This window comes from Oncorhynchus tshawytscha, linkage group LG04 (assembly GCF_018296145.1).
Source record: "Oncorhynchus tshawytscha isolate Ot180627B linkage group LG04, Otsh_v2.0, whole genome shotgun sequence".
Taxonomy (NCBI): Eukaryota; Metazoa; Chordata; class Actinopteri; order Salmoniformes; family Salmonidae; genus Oncorhynchus; species Oncorhynchus tshawytscha.
In genome coordinates, this window is record NC_056432.1 from 61,458,033 (window position 1) to 61,478,489 (window position 20,457).

The 20,457-nt window shown below is 44.3% G+C and overlaps 1 protein-coding gene across 2 annotated transcripts in view; it reads left to right on the forward strand.

Moving 5' to 3' along the window:
• The first annotated feature begins 3,024 nt into the window (after nt 1-3,024).
• The window catches only part of LOC112235742 (neuroplastin-like), a 44,743-nt gene continuing 27,310 nt past the window's right edge, over nt 3,025-20,457 (forward strand). The window contains exons 1-4 of one of the 2 annotated variants that reach the window (XM_024404261.2): nt 3,025-3,426; nt 13,899-14,246; nt 18,166-18,340; nt 19,090-19,184. In XM_024404261.2, coding sequence (XP_024260029.2) covers nt 3,351-3,426; nt 13,899-14,246; nt 18,166-18,340; nt 19,090-19,184 — 694 coding nt within the window. In that variant the 5' untranslated portion in view covers nt 3,025-3,350. The remainder of the gene's footprint in view (nt 3,427-13,898; nt 14,247-18,165; nt 18,341-19,089; nt 19,185-20,457) is intronic. The other variant, XM_024404260.2, reaches the window with a different exon arrangement.

Consider the following 20,457-nt stretch of genomic DNA (forward strand, 5'->3'; position numbering starts at 1 on the left):
ACACTTTCTGGTAACGATATGATTCCATATGTGTTACTTCATAGTTTTGATATCTTCACTATTATTTTACAATGTAGAAAATAGTAAAATTAAGAAAAACCCTGGAATGAGTAGGTGTGTCCAAACTTTTGACTGGTACTATAGATACTATATGACCTAGAACTGTGTCTGAAACGAGTCAAAATATATGTCTATGTAGGAAATATACATGAGGTACTGACATCATAAAGCAACAAATTAAAACTGGCTCAACCAGTTAGAATCAGATTGTCTACATGACTGTATAAACAAATATTTCATTGAAGGCAGGTCATGAGAGTGTGAAGTGGTATGCACGTCCCAATTTTTCCCACTGTTGCTGGGCCAAATGCGGTTGATGATAATGAAAGAAAAGTCTGCACATGGTAAAGACGTATGTTCATGGTATACACGTATATTGCTCTCATGTACATTCCATGGGTGCAGCATGCAACCATGTATGGGCTTTTCTTTCATTAGTTTCATGAAATGAAATCACTCTCTGAATGATAGTGCCATTGAAAATGCAAAAGGTAAATCCAAAAAATGGTAAAATAAATCACCCCCAAAATCCTTATTTACAAATAGAAAGAGTAATTTCAAACGTGGGGGGCTGTCCTCTCACGTTGTCCTGGTTCTCAGAGAGCTCATCCTGAGCATGGTGAGCTCCGCTACGTCTGCATCCTGCATCTCAGACTCCTGCTGGCAGCTCTCTCTGATCACATACACTATGAGTCCCACACAGATGATTATGAGAAGAAATATACCTAGAACCTGATACATCAGGGGGCAGAAATAAAGATTGAATAAGGTGAATAACATCCTAAATGTGACTGCATAGACTAAGCATCTATGTCATTGATAACACACAACTCCATCACCCCACATAAGTAGAGGGCTTTGTAACAGGTAAGAGCTGTGCAGTAACATGAAGAGCTAGGGGCCATATGTATCAAGTGTTTCCGAGTAGGAGTGCTGACTTAGGATCAGTTTAGCCTTTTAGATCTTAATGAATAAGATTACATGGACGAGGGGACCTGATTCTAAATCAGCACTCACTGAATCGCTTGATACATATGGCCCCTAGCTCCTCATTCCACTTCATATAATGAAACATATGCATGTAACAATGTAGTGATATGCATGAAATGAAACTCACTTGAGACACAACAAATAGCTGCTGCGAGCGGAGCATTAGTTCTTGCGGTGTGACATCTCCCTCACTAGTTGGCTCACACCATTTCTGCGGTGCTGCTTTATCAACTATGACAAATCTGCCCTTCCAGTCTGTCATTGCACAAGCAAAGTACTGACCATCGAGGAACAACAAGATCAGCCACACGATTGCAGGAACAAAACTGGAAAAAGACACAGTCTTCCGGCACCACGTATCGCACCTGCATCCTTGAATGATCACCATCAACGTGAAGGCCATGACAGCAGGAATGATGAAGAAGGCAGATGAAAACAGTCCGTTCCATTTAGGATTGCAAGGACACTCAAACTCCAGCTCCACCAGCTTCTCTAGTCCCATGAGGATAAATCCAAAAGCCACATTTGAGACCAGAGGACTGTTGCTAAGTTCATTTTTCAGTCTGGTAAGCCATTGTTGTCTACTTTCCATACTAAATAGACCAAGAAATGAGAGTAGTAGAGGTAAAAATCCCAACAGAGGGTGTACCGTTGTGAACACATTGGCAACAGTTAAGTGATGCGTGATTAACAGTTCTAGGGGTACATTTTTCCCTCTGACAAAATGCCACACTTCTACTCTCATTGGTTTTGAACAAAGAAGGGTGTGTCATCGTCACTGACCTTTCCCCAGCTGATTGGCTGGCGGGGCGTTTCAGGTGGGGTTAGATTTTAAATGTACTCTTCCACAGATAAACTAGAGGGAGGAGAGTAAAGTGGAGGGAAGTCCAGTTTGTTCTGCTATTGGGTGAGAAGACCAGCCATTTACAATACTTCCTCTAGCACACAAATACTCACAGTGTAATGGCCGGTGGGTACTGTAGTGCGGCAGCAGTTGGTAGCAACTTTGGAATCAATTTCTCAGATACATTTAGCCACAGAATCAGTATATGGACAGTACTACTTAAACAGTGCCCCTCAAATGGATATTGCATGTGTACTGTATACACACTGACTGAATGGGTTGCCATAGTCTGGCCTTTCATTTAGTATAGTGTGTTTTCCACTCGTTTCCAAAAAATATGAATATATACCCATTATGTATATTGATTTCCCCACTGCTAATGTTCACGCAACACAATTTACCCAGTATGATTCAGTTGAATTCTGGCTTCTATAATGAACCACCAGATGTCGCCCATGTAACACCACTGCACAGATCTAGAATACAGGGATTAATGGGAGGCCATGTTAGTTAGGGTCAGTCTGATTGATACACAGTCCAGTCCAGTCCAGTAACCTGGAGTCACTGTATCCCGGGTTATGTCTTCCAGTGAAATTAGCTGATATGTGCGGTTCATGGCAGGGTTGTTACCACCCAGTGACCTGTTTCCTATGTATTTACAGTATTATGACGGGGCATGGCATTTGCGAAGATTAAACCACAGCCTATAATTACTTACCCTCAGGCAGGTGGCGGATTGATGATTTACCTGAATTCCTTGCGATTATAGCAATTATCAGTGTCTCTATAATTGTCATTGGTCAAGAGGTCTACTTTGAGATAAACCACCTGAAGTGGCCACTTTCTTTCTCTCTGTGTGCGTGTGTGTTTGCGCGCGAGCGTTTGTGGTTGCCCGCGTTTGTGGATGTGCATCTTGGATCAAGCTTTCCTGCGCCACGTTTCGATGCTAATAATCCACATCACAGTCTGTCAATAAAGACGATTGACTTAATAAATGTGCAATGGAAATCAAATTGATGTAGGCAATAATTAATGCATATTCGGAATGATTGTAAAAATGTACACCTTTATTTTGGGCACTAAAGGTCCTCGTTTCTATGAGCGCCAATGCGCATCGGTCTGCGCATCTCTGATCCTTCAGAACTACAACCGTGGACGCTCTCACTGACATCGAAAGACCTCTTCCGCAATCCGATGAAGGAGGCTCCGTTTATGGCCCTACTACATCAGCATCCCTGACAGAGCTATCGGCCTGTCCTGGACCATTCCTTGCTGCCTTCATTTCGTTATTTTCCGGAGGACTTTACCTTTATAGCCTTCGTATATCATTCTAAAGAACTCCGCATCCACTCTGCTATGCACCTTTAGACCAGATCTCTAATTCCCGCGATCAATATCTCATCTCCCACAATCGCTTTATCTCGTCCCTGCCTGGTCCTCTCATCGAACCCCAAGAATGCAGCCAAATGCAGTAATGATGTCTGTGGTCCTTTTTGGAAACTTGATGCTGCATTACGTCTCGGCTCAAAACGGTAAGAATGAAGATGTGCCCATGCCCGGGATTGTACACAATCGCAGTCAGACACAGTGTCTTTCTAATTGTTCCAATGAGGAGCCTACTGTGACTCGAATATGTTTTTGATTAAGATTTGATGAAGGGGGCGTCTGTCATTTGACATAATGTCAAATATGAGGGCCATGGGCGCATTTACGCATCGCAATATAGTGTTTATTTGGAACAAACTCGTTTACATAACTCTGTTCACAGTATTTAGGGTGCTACATATTTTACGACCATTTCCCTACGCACACGATTCTCAATTATATAGTGTATGGAAATGGATTGAAACTAGATAAATATGCTATTGCAAACCAGTGCATAAATATCTTACAGCAAACCAGAGCATAGTTGTGTTTGCTTGGAATTTCCTAATATAAGCTCTATTAGATATTTCGTTCTGTTTGGAGTTAGTATTATATTATTATTATTTGATGGATACATTGGAATTTCTTAGTCTCCAGGAATTATTTGTCTTCATTGATAAATAGATGACTGAATGCACAGATTGTTGACATGCTTTGATTGCAGCATATTTAGTATTTGGGATGTACGTATTGTTTGTTATGTTGTGAAGAAGAGCAGCGTAATGCATTCCTAGCGTAATGGAGATAGATGACTGTTGAAGAACCTGCCAAACAGTCTGCACGACTCAGGACTGTTAAGCCCATAGTCTCTCTCTGGCTAAAACACAACAAACAAATCATCGGGCTTTCATAATTAAAGAGGTCAATGTTACACTTTATATGAATGTGTGTGTGTGTGTGTGTGTGTGTCATTTCTACATCTCATGTGAATTAACAGGCAGACATTGTCATTGATATCATTCTTAGTGACAGTGTTGATATTTGGAAAGGTCATGACACGTTTTCTGCCCCCCAAATACAATCTGCATTATAGTAAACAGCATCTTTGGTTTCCTGGAAATATTAGGCCCATTAGTGTGTGTTAGTGGAGTTGAGATTCTATTACATAATCACTATTGGCTCAAAGCAGAGTGTTGATAACCTCAACACATATACACAACTTCCAACAAAACACATTTAGATTATCTGTCTGTAGCCTACATGTTTGAAGGTTATAATATCTTATTCCACAATATGATGAATAACCTTTCAAATGATTACCACCAATTACTTTCCACATCTGATTGATTTCAATTGTCTCTCCATGGGCCATCCAAGTTTATTTCTTTCAGTCTTTGATGAACACAGTCATTCACAAGGGGCAGCATTGAGGGAAGCATAATTTGCTTGACATGAAGGATGCCTGAGCCTCCTCATCATTGCGTGTTAAGGGTTGCTTTCCCTGACATGACCCTGATGGATGGCCAATCCCAGTGAATCACTTCTGTCACCCAGAGGGGGCACACCAATCAGAGGCAGCCTCTACACAAAACACAGGCTAATGCATGTTCTCAGAGCTGAGCTACTACCAGCTATTGGTACATTTTATGACAAAAATTGTTTAAATAACGAAAGTTGCAATTTTGGATTGTGTTATAGGCCTATAGAAAACAAATAAAAATGCACCAGTCTATTACTGCTAGAACTGACTTTGCTGATAACTACTTTGTTGAGGGAAAATCTACTTGCTACGATTGTGATATGTTGTTGTTTCACCTAACTATTTTAAGTCGCTCTGGATAAGAGCATTTGCTAAAGGACTGTTAGCACTGTAAACACCGAAAGATTGTAATATGGAGTTGTACAGCAATAGTCACTCAAAGCAGAATAGAGAAATCAATCATTGGCTAAACTATTCTCACTAGAAGAAAAAGAAACGCACACCTATTTAGGCGAGGTGCTGGCTAGCGGAGTAGAAAACTTGAAAATAAAAGAGAGCCGCACACTCTAGGAGCTCAGATGCAAAATTACCAACGTTTCGACAGCCAAGCTGTCATCAGGGTACCCTATACCCTGATGAAGACAGCTTGGCTGTCGAAACGTTGGTAATTACATTTTTGCATCTGAGCTCCTAGAGTGTGCGGCTCTCTTTTATTTTCAAGTTTTCTACTATTCTCGCTACCAGGGTTGATGTCAATTCCATTTAAATTCAGTCAATTTAGAAAGTAAACTGAAAATCCAATTCTACTTTATGATTCTCTATGAGAAAAACATTTGCATTTCAGTTTGATTCTTGAATTGACTTTGTTGAAATGGAATTGCCACCAACCCTGCTTACTGCTAGTGTACAATGAGTGTACAAAACATTAGGAATGCCTTCCTAATATGAAGTTGCACCCCTTTTTGCCCTCAGTTCGTCAGGACATGGACTCTACAAGGTGTCAAAAGTGTTCTACAGGGATGCTGGCCCTTGTTGACACCAAGCATTGTTGACTCCAATGCTTCCCACAGTTGTGTCAAGTTGGCTGGATGCCCTTTGGGTGGTGGACCATTCTTGATACACACGAGAAATTATTGAGCGTAAAAATCCTAGTAGCGTTGCAGTTATTGGACAGTCAAACCGGTGCACCTGGCACCTACTACCATACCCCGTTCAAAGGCACTTAAATATCCTCTGAATGGCACACATACACAATCCATGTCTCAAATGTCTCAAGGCAAAAAAATCCTCCTTTAACCTGTTTTCTTCCCTTCATCTACACTGATTGAAGTGGATGAATATAACCAGTGACACCAATAAGGGATTATAGCTTACACCTGGATTCACCTGGTCAGTCTATGTCATGGAAAGAGCAGGTGTTCCTAATGTTTTGTACACTCTGTGTACATTCATTAATTGATCTGGTGGATGAATTATGTGTCTTTGAGGACAAGCTTTGATGGTCTCCATCCACAAAGTCAGATCTACGCCCTCTATTGTTTGGTAAAGCCCAAGTGAAGGCATTCCAATCTTTTCCCAGTGTTAGTGCCCTCTCCCTGGGTCCCATAGCGACACACAGGGCTCCCTCCACCATGGGCTCTGCTGCTCTGCTGAGACTCCCGGGGGGCTGTGGGAGGCAGACTGGTGCTACCTTGTCACTCTGTCTGTCTGAGCCTCACTTTAACTGGTGAAGACTGATACAGCTCCTTTCTTTATTAGCCTACTGATTTATTACTGTTTATTAAAGTGATGTTGGGGCTTTAGACACTAGTGAGATACAGTTCTGTAGCTAGATACTGTAAAACACATTTATGAGCCTGTTATATAAATACAGTAATACAGTCATATTTTAATGAATGGTATACTGATGCTATTTGGTCGCACAAATATGGGTACATCCTCCAAACAAATGAATTCATATTTCACAGTCTGGATTTAGTGTGAGTGATGTAACGTGGCAGGTTTCACTATGTCACGTTTGATTTCCTCAGCAATATTTCAGATTCGGGGCAATGGCGTGTAAAGAAGTGTAATTATAAGGGCAGGGGATTTAATCACAGTACAGTATGTGTGAAGCAGAGGAGGGAGCTGAGCTGAGGCCATTATACCTCTATATGCTTGGGGAGCCTGACCAACCATAGATGGCTGAGATTCAGCAACAGATATCTGGAGGACTGTAAATAGCATTGGTCCATTCTGCTGCCAGTCGCTATTTATAGAGTGGAGACACAGCACCCTGAGCACAGAGAACTGTGGCTTTAACGTCCTTTTGCGAAAGTGAGTCCATTAACTCTTAATGGGTAGCAGCATCCCTGTGCACAGCTGTTTGGCTCTCTGAAGACTCACTAGATGCATGTGAAACATTTAAGCTCTTAAAGGGCCTCGTTTTTTTATGCATGAGGAATATGAAGAGGGGTTATCTCCTGTCTCTAACCTTAAGATGCTGCTTATGGCAATGGACCATGGATAACCTTCCCCTATGAACAATTGAACAGCCATAACAGCTGTTCAATTGTTCAGGACAGTTGTGTGTAGAATATCCTCTTTTTGAGTTGACATAGAATACAGACCACAATGTGAATTCCTTTGATGTGAGTTACCAATAGAATCGTGAACCAAGTCAAGCATCAACTCAATGCTGCTCTAAATGCGTCTATTATCTTACTATAAGACAGAAAGCGACGATCTCTCATTATTTCTTCATGTAGTACAGTATTAGTAGGTTTGTGTGGCTCAAAGTTTATCGACACAGTCCCCGCTTGTATCACGAAACACATTTCATGATCAAATTCCCTGAACCAGGACCAGGCAACATTTTAAAAGGATACCTAAAATGGCATCTCGCTTACAATTAATAAGGGATTCAATTGACCTAACTGTAAGTTACAGAGTAACTTGGTAACTGTAAGTCCATGCTGTATCACTGCCCATGTTCTGAGTAACAAAGGACACATCTGTGAGACCGGAAAATGTGCTGTGGGACGTAAGCCAGTTCTTCCACTGAGTCACAATAGCCCACTGTGAAACATGATACATACTGCACCGATGGCAACAGCATCAGGCACCCCACAGCCTCCAACACAGTACACACCAGACATACTGTAGCTACTGATGATGATACACAAATGGAAGACGCTAGACGGAATTTTAAACAGAATGGAGACTTAATGTTGTTATGTGGTTGTGTAGAATATTCGTTCTGCGAGATTTGTTTTGTGGTTACAATGTGTGTTGTCACAGTGTGTCCACTAAAGAAAACCCCTAATTTGAGTTGTTGTCACAAACTGTTATGGTGACATGGATGAGTGTCAGCTAGTCCTGTGGTATCTTAACCATGCTAGCTTTGCACAGTGACAGAGGGCCCGGGTTGTCTGTCATCTTGACCTCTGAAAGGGTTAATCGGGGAGCAATGTTTGCTGGTTGATGGGGATAAGCCCATTTCAGCCGGGGATGGGGGGGGGGTTTAACTCTCATGAAAGCGGTGGCTCCCCTCTATGACCCGAATGGCTGTCCCTGAGTAGTCACAGTAAGATGGCAGAAGTCACCTCCTCCCTCTTATCTCAGCTGTTGTTGCTAACTGCCATTTATCCACAACACCACTCTAATTCATGCAGGCATCAAGGTTTATTGTTGATTTGTTCAAATGAATGAGGAAATCTATAGCCGCCCACCCATCGATGTGTTAAGAGCAGCTCAGAAACAGATACATCATCCTTCAACCCACAGCAGTGACTCATTTACAACTGTCAGAGCAGGAGGCTTTGTGAAATCTTGGGCAATCGGCCAAGTGTAACACCTCTTAACCAGATGCTGGAAGCCAGCTAAGTTGGCTCTCCTACAAAAGTCAGATATACAGGCTAAGACAATGGAGCATCACACCACAGTACACTGATACTACAGCTAGATCTGTAATGCCCGTGATTTCAATATCAAATTCCAACATTCATTATATACTCCACTTTGAGTTGGTTTGTATTTATCCAACTATAGATATGCTCATATCTCCCTGCCCGCACAAAAATAAATGCCCTGCACGTAGCCAGTGCAGTGGCCCTTGGGGTTATCTAGCTGAGGTCTGTCTGTGTTGTGGGACTGGGAGGCAGGTTACAGGTGGTTGACTCAAAGCCACTGCATGCCTGCCTGGTGATGTGTGCTCTGCTTTCAGTCCTCATGGGAGAGAGCTCCCCAACTCACTCACTAGGCCGGGCACATGTGTGATGGGCCACCACACATACTCAGAGGGGATCTATTAACCACAGTATACTCTATATGATGCTATATGACATAATGAAGTGCCTCGCAGAATAAACAGAGATGAATGGATGCTTGTGATTCAGTCTGTGCTGTATATGAATCCATCCTCATTATGGAATAATTTCATTCACATCACCTATGTAATTGTGGTAGTATACCTTTAATGACATTACAGGCTACTCTCTTCTATGAAAACCTCCTGGTTCTCTTCACTTTCTGTTGCCCTCCAAGAGTGGAGGATGTGAGGCCGGTCCAGTTCTTTGATCTCAGTGGATGCTTTAGTTCGGAGGCAGCCTGAGCAGAGACGATGGGCGTCCAGGCTGGGCTTTACCCTCTGTGATGATGGGGGATGATTTGTTTCAGGAGAAACAAACAAACACTAATTACTCTGCATGTATCTGGGCGTCAGGCAAGATGGCACAAGGTCTGTGTAGGCTGTGGGCTGTGGTCTGTGTAGGCTGTGGTCTGTGTAGGCTGTGGTCTGTGTAGGCTGTGGTCTGTGTAGGCTGTGGTCTGTGTAGGCTGTGGTCTGTGTAGGCTCTGGTCTGTGTAGGTTCTGGTATGTGTAGGCTCTGGTCTGTGTAAATCAGGCCGGGCTAGTCTGGATCATTTCCAAATCATTTATCCTTTTCCTGTTGCCTTATTATTTACAGCTGCCTGTCACTCACTTCTAACTGTTGCTGCAAGGGTATGGTATGATCCTCACCTATGTATTGTTCAGTCTCTGGAACATCTTGCTCTGGGTTGACCAGACTAAAGAGTGTTTGGCTTCAGTTGTGTACAGAACATACTGTCTCTAGCTGTGGAAACACAGTGGCTGCATAGCTAGAAGTGTTTGACCTAAAATGGAAAATTATAGCCTACAGTATAAACACAGTCTCCTGGTTACAAACTGATACAGAACAGTATATTATTTGCCCAACCAAAACGCCAACCAACCAAAAAGTATCTAGGTTATATTGCAATAATGAAATGTTATGCACAGCTCATTTTAACACAGTACTGATAGCTATGCGTAGGCGTCCAGTAACCTTCCCCCACTAGTAACCTCCCCCACTAGGCGCCTAGTAACCTTCCCCCACTAGTAACCTCCCCCACTAGGCGCCTAGTTATCTCCCCCACTAGTAACCTCCCTCACTCGCCCCTCACTAGGCGCCTAGTAACCTTCCCCCCCACTAGGCGCCTAGTAACCTTCCCCACTAGGCAGCTAGTAACCTCCCCCCACTAGGCAGCTAGTAATCTCCCTCCACTAGTAATCTCCCCCACTAGGCAGCTAGTAACCTCCCCCACTAGTAACCTCCTCCCACTAGGCAGCTAGTAACCTCTCCCCACTAGGCAGCTAGTAATCTCTCCCCACTAGGAAGCTAGTAACCTCCCCACCAGGCAGCTAGTAACCTCCCCACCAGGCAGCTATTAAACTCCCCCACTAGGCAGCTAGTAACCTTACCCCACTAGGCAGCTAGTAACCTTACCCCACTAGGCAGCTAGTAACCTCCCCCACTAGGCAGCTAGTAACCTCTCCCCACTAGGCAGCTAGTAACCTCCCCCACTAGGCAGCTAGTAACCTCCCCCACTAGGCAGCTAGTAACCTCCCCACACTAGGCAGCTAGTAACCTCTCCCCACTCGGCAGCTAGTTATCTCTCCCCACTAGGAAGCTAGTAACCTCCCCACCAGGCAGCTAGTAACCTCCCCACTAGGCAGCTATTAAACTCCCCCCACTAGGCAGCTAGTAACCTTACCCCACTAGGCAGCTAGTAACCTCCCCCATTAGGCAGCTAGTAACCTCTCCCCACTAGGAAGCTAGTAACCCCCCCCAGTAGGCAGCTAGTAATCTCCCCCACTAGGCAGCTAGTAACCTCCCCCACTAGTAACCTCCCCACTAGGCAGCTAGTAATCTCTCCCACTAGGTAGCTAGTAACCTCCCCCACTAGGTAGCTAGTAACCTCCCTCACTAGGCAGCTAGTAACCTCCCCCACTAGGCAGCTAGTAACCTCCCCACTAGGCAGCTAGTAACCTCCCCACTAGGCAGCTAGTAACCTCCCCCACTAGGCAGCTAGTAACCTCCCCCACTAGGCAGCTAGTAACCTCCCCCACTAGGCAGCTAGTAACCTCCCACACTAGGCAGCTAGTAACCTCCCCCACTAGTAACCTCCCCCACTAGGCAGCTAGTAACCTCTCCCACTAGGAAGCTAGCCTACTAATCTCCCCCCACTAGTAACCTCCCCCACTAGGCAGCTAGTAACCTCTCCCACTAGGTAGCTAGTAACCTCCCTCCACTAGGCAGCTAGTAATCTCCCCACTAGGCAGCGAGAACCTCCCCACTAGGCAGCTAGTAACCTCCCCACTAGGCAGCTATTAAACTCCCCCACTAGGCAGCTAGTAACCTTACCCCACTAGGCAGCTAGTAACCTTACCCCACTAGGCAGCTAGTAACCTCCCCCACTAGGCAGCTAGTAACCTCTCCCCACTAGGAAGCTAGTAACCCCCAGTAGGCAGCTAGTAATCTCCCCCACTAGGCAGCTAGTTATCCTCCCCCACTAGGCAGCTAGTAGTCTCCCCCACTAGTAACCTCCCCCACTAAGCAGCTAGTAACCTCCCCTCACTAGGCAGCTAGTAACCTCCCCCCCCCACTAGGCAGCTAGTAACCTCCCCCCACTAGGCAGCTAGTAACCTCCCCCACTAGGCAGCTAGTAACCTCCCCCACTAGGCAGCTAGTAATTCCCCACTAGGCAGCTAGTAACCTCCCCCACTAGTAACCTCCCCCACTAGGCAGCTAGTAACCTCCCCCACTAGGCAGCTAGTAACCTCCCCCACTAGGCAGCTAGTAACCTCCCACACTAGGCAGCTAGTAACCTCCCCCACTAGTAACCTCCCCCACTAGGCAGCTAGTAACCTCTCCCACTAGGTAGCTAGTAACCTCCCTCCACTAGGCAGCTAGTAATCTCCCCACTAGGCAGCGAGAACCTCCCCACTAGGCAGCTAGTAACCTCCCCCGCTAGGCAGCTAGTTATCTCCCCCACTAGGCAGCTAGTAACCTCCCCCACTAGGCAGCTAGTAACCTCCCCCCACTAGGAAGCTAGTAACCTCCCCCCACTAGGCAGCTTATCTGCTCATGTGTTGATTATACAGTACATTACTGTTGAGCAGGTTGGGCTGTTCTGTGAGGACCTGTAATCTGTTGTAGTAAGACACACGACTATAGCGCCACAGAGAGACTGCCTGCTCTGCTATCTCTTTCCGTCTCTCTCATCTTCAGCATAGTCAGAGTTAGGGTTAAGGGTGTGGCGGCCTTTTCTGTGATTCATTCGTGGACACGGCGAGGACATGGCATAGAACAGGCAGTCAACAGAGTTCTTGCAACCCTAAGTCACAGCACAGGTGATTTGGCTTCAGATTGATGAGTGCATTGGGTCTGTGCTAGAATGGCCTTGCAACAGGAACCCCAAGTCACAGCCCAGGTGATGAGTGCATTGGGTCTGTGCTAGAATGGCCTTGCAACAGGAACCCTAAGGCACAGCCCAGGTGATGAGTGCATTGGGTCTGTGCTAGAATGGCCTTGCAACAGGAACCCTAAGGCACAGCCCAGGTGATGAGTGCATTAGGTCTGTGCTAGAATGGCCTTGCAACAGGAACCCTAAGGCACAGCCCAGGTGATGTTTAAATTGGGTCTTTGCTAGAATGCTGGCATATGGTTGTAGGGGCTGACCTCTGCTGTGAAGCGGTAGTATGATTCATGTAATGAGAATGGCGTGCACACACACACACACAGTGATGATGATTCTGTGACATTTAAGTCCAGCTGATAGGGAATCACAGGATGGATGACCTCATTTCTAAAGTTGCCAATGCCATCATATACGCACAGACAATCAGATTGAAAACAAACAGAATGTATGTCTTGCTGTAGAATAATAAATAACTACAGTACTAGTCATCAAAGCACATGCAATGTCTGCTGTTTCAGCTTCAATGCATTTCTATACCTTTTTGATTCCTGACTGGGTCAGTTATGTTCCAAACCAGATTGGCTGTTAGAGCAGTTTCCTATTTCAGTTCTCAATTGACCAGAATAAAGAAAGGCCTGTACATAAGGTCCTCATCGTGGTTCATAGGGCTTGAAGGAAATTATACTCAGCCAGTGTTACAAGTAGTCACATGACTTTCCATCGGCTTTGCCCTTTGACATAAATGTCACATCACACAACATGAGTTTCCTTAATGTGGCAAATGAACGAAACACTTCTGTAAACAGAGAGCTTTATAGTCAGTTGTCATTTCAATTTAACATCAAAGAGATACAAGAAAGCAAAGGCTTCCTTTTATGCAATATCTGTTCAGAAACTCACAGGGTTATTTCTGTGTGTTTCAGTGACTGTCAGATATAACATTGAATCTATTTATGTGGTTTTATGGGGCAGGAATGTAATCTCTGCATGCCATGTAAAGGTTGACAGATAGGAGGAAAATATAACTTAGATGAGATGAAGAAACATGTTTTGACTAAGTTGTCCATATGTGAAACATGATTTACTTGTAGTTCTACTGCATGTTAGTTTGCTATGTTGTTCCATGTTAGTAGTGTCAAATCTTTATACATTTCACAATGGTGTGAGTAGGCAACATATTTTGCACAGTAAATCCATTTTATTTGTTTGTTTACACAGAAAATATACAACCCACTTTAAGTGTTGTAGCTTGCTTTTTTTTCTTGATTTGCCTTTAATCATCCTCTTCTTTTGTTTCCAACTGATCCCTGTTTGATTTGCTCCTATCTCCATCCCCTGGTCTCTCCATCCCCTCCCTCTTCCACTCTAACCCCTCTTCCACCCCCCTCCCCTCCTCCCCAATACACTTTTCCTCTCCAGCTGGGTTTGTGAAGTCGCCAATGTCTGAGACTAAGCTCACGCTGGACACCTTTGAGCTGTACTGCGACGTGATTGGTAACCCCACCCCCGAGATCCAGTGGTGGTATGCCGAGATCAACCGTGCCGACTCCTTCAAGCAGCTGTGGGACGGCGCCCGCAAGCGCCGCGTGTCCATCAACACGGCCTACGGCAACAACGGGGTGAGCGTGCTGGGCATCACGCGCCTCACGCTGGAGGACTCCGGGACCTACGAGTGCCGGGCCAGCAACAACCCACGGCGCAACGACCTGCGCCAAAACCCCGCCATCACCTGGATCCGAGCCCAGGCCACCATTTCGGTGCTGCAGAGTGAGTGGTCTATGTCCTGTAGTACCTAGCTGGTGAACAAACTAACAATTCCCTGCCTGTCCCACCACCACACTCCATTAAAAAAAAAACTGGGTTCACACCTCCACCACAGCTGTCCCTGGCAACGACAAATAAAACAAAACACCAACCACCACCTTGTTATTTGTTCATTTCAGAGACTTCTCTTTGTTTTATTTTTCTGTATAAGAAATGGGAAGGCATTGTGTTTTATTTCCTCCTATAAGTACTGCCCTTTTATGTTTTTGTTCTATTATGTTGATAGCTCCTATGTGTTTCCTCCTCGCTATGCAGAATTTGAGGATTCTCAGAATTCTGTAGATTTCCTGCCTCTCCCAAAACCCTGAGCGTTTTGTTGTAGATCACCACAAACCCAGAAACCTCCCCTGTATCTGTCCACCTACCCCCTCTTTCCTCCCACACCAACCTCTCCTTCCCCACATACAGCCCATCCTGGCCGTTCTGGCCCTCTCCTCTGTCTCATGTGTCCTTCGACAGTTGTCCCGTTTCTTTCCTTATTCTCAAAAAAATAAATCCAAATTTCATCCATTTATTTCTGGATTTCTTTTGTGATTTGTGTTTTTAACTTGCGTTGAGTGGGTTGTTTTATTCACTTCAAAGCCCGGTGAAATTCTGCCCTGTCTGCACCATGTACTCTAGGCATCGCTGCGCTTTGAAGTTGTGCCGCTTATTTTAGTGGGGAATGGGTAGATGGGACGTAAGAAGACAAGGAGAGAGCTGTCCAGGGGTAAAGCGTGCCCTTGTTTTAAACACATGACTCACCCTAATCCAATAAAGGACAGAACCCAGTGTGGTTCTGAAATTTATTTTTTCCTTTCTAGATTTGAGAGAGCTGGTTTCATTGCTGCAGCAGACAGTCTCTCTCTGGAGTCACCTGTGTACTGTATGACCTTGTACCTTCTTAGCCAGTATTAAGTGTTTGAGCATGAATCAGTAATGACATCATATCCTCTCCCCTGTCTGCTGTATTGCATACAAACATTCAAACACACTGAATCTCAACTGGACCCTTTAAATGCGTGCACGCTCCATTGAGTGCCCAGCCCATTGGAGCACAGCGATATATGGAATGTTGTTAGTCACAGCCATGCAGCCAGAAACTCTCAGAGGTTTTACTACAGGAGTCAGCTCCTTCATCTCCTGAGCATTACCTACTGATCTGTCTGTCGTACACAGTGTTTACCGTGCTGTTGGACTACTGTCTGACTGCATGTGCACACTCACACCCATTACACTTCATTCCACCAGCTGGCTTGAGACGTGGACAGTCGGCCTACAGTAGATATCTTAGTTTACTGGTGGTAGAAATGTGTCCATCATTAGGCTAACATGAAATTGGTCAAATCAATGTTTTCTTATTCAAAAGACACATTAATTCCTAAAAAGAGCAGACATTCATTCCTAAAAAGAGCAGACATTCATTCCTAAAAAGAGCAGACATTCCTTCCTAAAAAGAGCAGACATTCATTCCTAAAAAGAGCAGACATTCATTCCTAAAAAGAGCAGACATTCCTTCCTAAAAAATCTGTACATGTTCTAATAATTGAGTCAGACCTTTTGTCATCCAATATATTCTGTCATTACTGAGTGTCAACGTTCTTGTTATAGACATGTAATAATATGTGTATATAACATGTATACAACAGGCTATACACACTGAACCAAAGGAGACGATAATGTAGTTATTTGGGAATGTTTTCAAATATGTGCTTGTCTTGTTTTAACCGTTTCATTTGTGATTGTGCGTAGATCTGGAGATCTATTCCAAAGTCAAGGCCATTTTTAAAAATGAACTTAATATTGTTACTACATTTGTAATAAACTCCTTAGCTTAGGTAACAATTTAATCAACAGTGTACTTAATTGCACTAAACTAACTCATCTATACAGGCCTATATGGGGGGGGTTGGCTCAACATACCAATCAAGTGGGCAAACATCCTCCCTCTGTCAGCAAGAAATAGCCATTACTGGCACCATCCTCTAGGACTGTATGCAGGTCATAATGGAATAAAATGTACTACACTGTTATGAGTGGGTAACAGTATCAATGTAATGATGCTTTTACAATCCTAGACAGAGGTGGCCACGTGGGTCAGTGCCTGTGTGCTGTGCATGACATCACAGATTCATTCTCTTTTTGAGCAGGTGTCCTACAAATGACCTTCTGAGCTGAGAAAACCTCCCATGGAAAACACTGTGCCTTTAATGCCTAATTGCAAATTTCTTGAATGAACTTTTTCTGTGTAGTCTGTGTATATTCCCAGGATGCCACACTATGTGGGCTGAGAGGCCTGTATAAGGGTTCTGAAGCAGAGAGAGAGAAGGGGAGACAGAGAGAGACAGAGAGATAGAGAGCGAGAGGGAGGGGGAGAGAGCCATAGAGTGAGAGGGGGTGAGAGAGAGAGAGGGAGGGGGAGGGAGAGAGCAATATAGAGGAGAAAGAGTGAGAGAGAGAGGGGGAAAAAGAAAGAGCAATAGCAAGAGATTTCCCTCTAGCTATTGGGTATACAGAACTGCAGGAGTAGGTGCCATGAATGCTAATATAAGTCACTAGCCAGGACCCAGAGACTTTCCCCTCCCATCCTCTACTAGGAGGTTTGTAGTAGCAGCCAATAGTAAGATTATTATGCTCCTCTCCCTGGGGTTGTGTGGTTGCCATGGCTGGCTGCCGTGGCGGAGGGAGGGAGGGAGTGAGAGGAGCTTCCTCACTACCCAAGACTGCCTTCCTGCCTGTGCTCTCTGATGACACATCCTGCTTGAGCCTCCCTCTATGTCCTTGAGAAATGGACGCTTGGGTTGCTCTGTTAACAAATACACTAAATTATTATACTAGTAAAGAGCTAGTGGTTGTTATAGTGTAGTGCAGCAGTAGTCAAGCTGATGTTCACCTCATTTTTGTCTGCCACGATTATACACTATACTTTGTCCTCTTCTGTTTAGCTATTGGTTCTACTTCCACCCAATAGGTTCGCTAAAGATTATACCTTATTCACTTCCTGGTTTTGGTTTGAATGACAGCAGTTATTTGGAAGATAGTCATTGGACTGAAAACATGTATGTTGTTCAAATTTCCCTCATACATTCAACCTCATATTTGTATAATCTCACGATAATTTCAAGGTTACATCACTCATTTCGTATCCAAGTGCCTTCCTGAATCAATTTAGACTGTTTAAAAGATATAGTAAACCAAACCTTGTTGCCGTCAATATCAAGTTGAGTTCTACTGTATGAATTAGGCATAATGATAATACAGTTTGGTTCAGGAAGTTATCAAGTGCCAGTGGTTCCAAACCAAAGATGCTTTGGTGCTGGTCATCACTTTAAAGCTCATTACTTCCTAGACTCCAGGTAGCCTAGCGGGTAAGCGTGTTGGGCCACTAACCAAAAGGTTGCTGGTTAAAATCCCTATAACGACTGGTTTAAAAATCTGCCGATGTGACCTATATGCACCTGTAAGTTGCTCTGGATAAGAGTGTCTGCTAAACCGTAAATGTAGTGTCAATATGATTATCATCTCAAAATGGGAGCGGGAACAACAGAGCTACTGTAGGTCTGTAAGGAGACTAATCATCATTTTTTGCAAACTTCATTTTGTGAGGATATTTTAAAATATATATATTTTTAAGTCCATCTTTTGTACGGTAACAACAGAACCAAAGACAGATACAGGGTTTAGTGTTGCATGTATTTTCCTGCCGCTCCATGTTGTGTTTCTTTATGTATTTGTGTTTTTGTTGTCTTCTGTTCCAGCCCCACTCCCACGCACATCCGCAACTCAGTCTGTGTGTGGGGAATAGTTAGTATAGTTACAGTTCTGCTATAGTGTTGAGCCCCAATTCAATGATAAGGGGTTGGTGTCTCTCTGTGCGTTTCAGAGCCCAAGATCAATGCGTCAGATCAGATCATCCTACCCTCGGAGACCAAAGGGCCCCCTGTCACCTTGCAGTGTAACCTGACCAACGCCCACGAAGGCCAACAAGAGAGCTTCTGGATGAAGAACAGAGTGGAGATCGCAGACACACGGAACGAGCAGAAGAACACAGAGTACATGTGAGTCCTTACTTATTCTGTAGTTCTCTTACTAGAGCATTCAACAAAGCCTTTCTAATTGTCACACAGACTATCAACACTAAGACCAATCACCCTGAGATGGAAATAAGAACCATGTTGCCAAGTCCTTTAGTGAAAACAGTTGTTGGGCAGCCCCATCCCTCGCAGGGCATAGCCATCAGAGCAGCCTCTGAGCTTAGAGCAGAGCAACCAGCCCTGTACTGCACAACACCCCCATAGACATCTCCCAGACTCTTCCCAGCCAGGCGCGGACAGCTACATGAGGAGACCGCTGGGCAGCTCCTTTCCTGTCACATTACATCTCAGTACTCTACTAATGACTGACCCCAGAACAGACAACCCCGTGCTAACCTCTCCTCTCTCCTGACTGCCTAACACACAGCACAGTGCTAACAATGTACACTAAGGACTTCCACACAACATGCATCATTGGGTGATGTATCATTGGGTGATGCATCATTGGGTGATGTATCATTGGGGGATGTATCATTGGGTGATGCATCATTGGGTGATGCATCATTGGGTGATGCATCATTGGGTGATGTATCATTGGGTGATGTATCATTGGGTGATATATCATTGGGTGATGTATCATTGGGTGATGTATCATTGGGTGATGTACAATGATAGACAACAAAATTAGAGAAAATTAGTATTGTCTTTGCATACATGTTATTTTTGACTGAGCTAAAGTTATGAAGTAACTGATATTTTGTGATTTGTTGCAGAATCAAGAAACCAAGGTCAGACGACGCAGGGGAGTACATGTGTGTTTACACGTTTGAAACAGCTCCCAACGCCAACGCCACTATTGAGGTAAAAGGTAAGACTCTTTCGACCACCAGATCTCACTCACGGTATAAACAAATGACAGATACACTGTTGATTTTTAGAATTAACCTCCACTTTAATCAATACTGTCACTTGACCCTCTGCCTTAACTAAGAGAGAGATAAAGTTCTCCTATGAGGGATCTGATGGATAACACAATCTAGAGCTACTTCCTGTGAACAGATCCCCTTCCAGTAACAGACATTGAGATGTTGCTCTGGTGATGTGTTGTGGTGTTGACAGGCTGGCCTCTGGAGGCTGCTGTCACTTACTAAGAGGACAGGGCAGGACAGGCCAGCTGAAGGGAGGGACAGAGTCCTGTCTTCTCTGCTCTCTCTGGGAAGTCGATTCACACAGACACGCCTTCCTTCAGGCTAGTGTCTTCTCTGTACATACTGATCTAACAGTGACTTACTTGATTTATTTTTATTAGCCAGATTCTTATTAAGATTATCAGTCATTTTGCACCAGTTACCACATATACATTGGGGCAAAAAAGTATTTAGTCAGCCACCAATTGTGCAAGTTCTCCCACTTAAAAAGATGAGAGGCCTGTAATTTCATCATAGGTACACTTCAACTATGACACACAAAATGAGAAGAAAAAAAACAGAAAATCACATTGTAGGATTTTTATTTGCAAATTATGGTGGAAAATAAGTATTTGGTCACCTACAAACAAGCAAGATTTCTGGCTCTCACAGACCTGTAACTTCTTCTTTAAGAGGCTCCTCTGTCCTCCACTCGTTACCTGCATTAATGCCACCTGTTTGAACTTGTTATCAGTATAAAAGACACCTGTCCACAACCTCAAACAGTCACACTCCAAACTCCACTATGGCCAAGACCAAAGAGCTGCCAAAAGACACCAGAAACAAAATTGTAGACCTGCACCAGGCTGGGAAGACTGAATCTGCAATAGGTAAGCAGCTTGGTTTGAAGAAATCAACTGTGGGAGCAATTATTAGGAAATGGAAGACATACAAGACCACTGATAATCTCCCTCGATCTCGGGCTCCATGTAAGATCTCACCCCGTGGGGTCAAAATGATCACAAGAATGGTGAGCAAAAATCCCAGAACCACACGGGGGGACCTAGTGAATGACCTGCAGAGAGCTGGGACCAAAGTAACAAAGCCTACCATCAGTAACACACTACGCCGCCAGGGACTCAAATCCTGCAGTGCAAGACGTGTCCCGGTGCTTAAGCCAGTACATGTCCAGGCCCGTCTGAAGTTTGCTAGAGAGCATTTGGATGATCCAGA